Source organism: Otolemur garnettii, unplaced genomic scaffold (genome assembly GCF_000181295.1).
Source record: "Otolemur garnettii isolate 467f Iridium unplaced genomic scaffold, OtoGar3 scaffold00144, whole genome shotgun sequence".
In the NCBI taxonomy this organism is placed as follows: domain Eukaryota; kingdom Metazoa; phylum Chordata; class Mammalia; order Primates; family Galagidae; genus Otolemur; species Otolemur garnettii.
Genome location: NW_003852539.1, coordinates 5025839 through 5027940, shown reverse-complemented (window position 1 = coordinate 5027940; position 2102 = coordinate 5025839). Strand labels below are relative to the sequence as shown.

General features: G+C 37.8%; 1 protein-coding gene across 1 annotated transcript in view; it reads left to right on the top strand.

Moving 5' to 3' along the window:
* Positions 1–1884, top strand: part of UTP11 (UTP11, small subunit processome component) — a 15583-nt gene extending 13699 nt beyond the window's left edge. The window contains exons 7-8 of the mRNA XM_003799004.3: positions 799–909; positions 1631–1884. Coding sequence (XP_003799052.1) covers positions 799–909; positions 1631–1714 — 195 coding nt within the window. The 3' untranslated portion in view covers positions 1715–1884. The remainder of the gene's footprint in view (positions 1–798; positions 910–1630) is intronic.
* Positions 1885–2102: the final 218 nt, after the last annotated feature.

Here is a 2102-nt window from a genome sequence, read left to right as displayed (position 1 = left end):
AACCAAAAAATAGCCAGGCATTGTGGCGGGTGCCTGTAGTCCCAGCTACTTGGGAGGCTGAGGCAAGAGAATTGCTTAAGCCTAAGAGTTTGAGGTTGCTGTTTGCTGTGACAACATGGCACTCTACCCAGGGTCTCAAAAAAGTAAAAATAAATAGATAAATAAAAAAGAAAGAACCCAAAGCTTTCACTAGTTTCTCAGAGATTTATTATGATTCTCCAAAAACTTAAGGACTTCACTGGCCTTTGAGGCACCAGTTATCAGTGAGAATTCATAAGTCAGCTTCAGCTGAAAAATACCCTTCTCTCTGAGCTCTAAGATATTCTCAGGCAGCAGCACACTGCCTGGGGACTTTTCTGTTGTTCTGTCTTCCATTTATGTAGGCTTTCCAGTACTGGTTCATTCCTGCCATCATCTCAGGTGACAGTGTCTCTCAGAAAGGTTGAAGCAGCTTAGTGTAGTAGTGGAAAGATTGCTGGGATCCCTGAGACACAGGGACAGTCTTGACTCCGTTCCAAATGAGATGTGTGTCCTTGGGCCTGTTGTTTTTCTTCTCTGAGCCTCATTTTTCTGCATTTGTAAAATGACAGGTTTTGATAAAACAGTTACCAAAGTTCCTTTCAGCTCTAGAATGCAGTGTTCTAAATATGGACAGCTTTATATTGATCATGTTGTTTTTGAAGAAGAGATTCGATGAAACCATTTATGCGTTTGGGCTTAAGTGGATTAAAAAATAGTTCCTTATTCATTATTGTCTTTTTAATTATTTTACTGAAAATATCTGGGTTTCTTCTGCAGCGAATAGCTAAAGAAAGGGAAAAGCAATATAACTGCCTGACACAGCGGATTGAGCGAGAGAAGAAATTGTTCGTTATTGCACAGAAAATTCAAACACGCAAAGATCTTCTGGTGAGAGCGAGCCTTAGGCCTTCTTCTCCCCACCTTCCTTTCTTGTAAAGGTCTTAACTGAGACTGGATTTCAGCTGTGTGTAAATCAACCCCAGTGAAAATGTCTGCTCCTCAGGGGCAGTGGTTTGGGCCAGTGTCTGTTACTCTGACAGTGTTGAAATGTTCCTTGATTAAGAAGGTAATAAGGGGGTTATTAGTCAGTGCTTTGGAACAGCAAAGGGTAAGATCGGATAGCATATGAACTTTATAGCTTATGAGCAGCTCCGGTAACATTTAAACAGGTTAACAAAACAGTGCATGTCACTCATTGGTGTTTAAAAATAGACAACATTGTGTAGTTAAATAGCAGAGCTAAGGAATATAAGATGCCTCTTTCATATTATTATCATTTCTCTAAATGTCAAATTCTTTAGCTTTGCAGATCATTTAGGTCAGCCTTTCTTTACTGGGGTTCCGTGAGAGAATTAAAATTATATAATTTTAAATAAAACAGCTATTGGAGTACCTTTCTTCTCAATTTCCCCAAGAATTAGACATAGCTAGTACCATTGTAGATGCTTAGGAGAGATGTTAATTCATTGAATACCTTGGATGCCTAGGGCAGCAGGGCTGTCTCTTCTGAACTTTGAGAAGGGCTGGGCTGAATTGGGGGCTTAGTAACCTTTCTGTTTTACAAAACTCTCTTCTACTGTTTACTGATCATCTTTTTACTCTTTCGTAGGATAAAACTCAGAAGGTGAAGGTGAAGAAAGAAACAGTGAACTCCCCAGCTATTTACAAATTTCAGAGTCGTCGCAAACGTTGACATATTATAGATAAGCCTTGTCTTTCTGAATCAAAAATAATTGTTTTCCTAGTAACTTAAATCCCTTTAGTCCAAATAGTTTTCCTGTTTGTAACCATAATTTATCGTCAGTCTAGCATTTGATATCTTTTTATGAACAACATTATATCCTCTTCCCTTCTGGTACTGTTTCTGGTTTGTGAAATCAGTCTTATTTTTATATACGTAATTTTTTTTTTTATTATGAAAGTTACAGAATCCCATAGTGAATTTGGAAAATAGATTAATCCATTCCTAATCCCAATGCTTATTCAAGAACAATACATTTTTTATTGCATATTTAACTGTGCTAGGAGCTAGAGCTATGGAGGTGAACAATTATTGTGAGCATTCTGGTTTATTTCCTCTG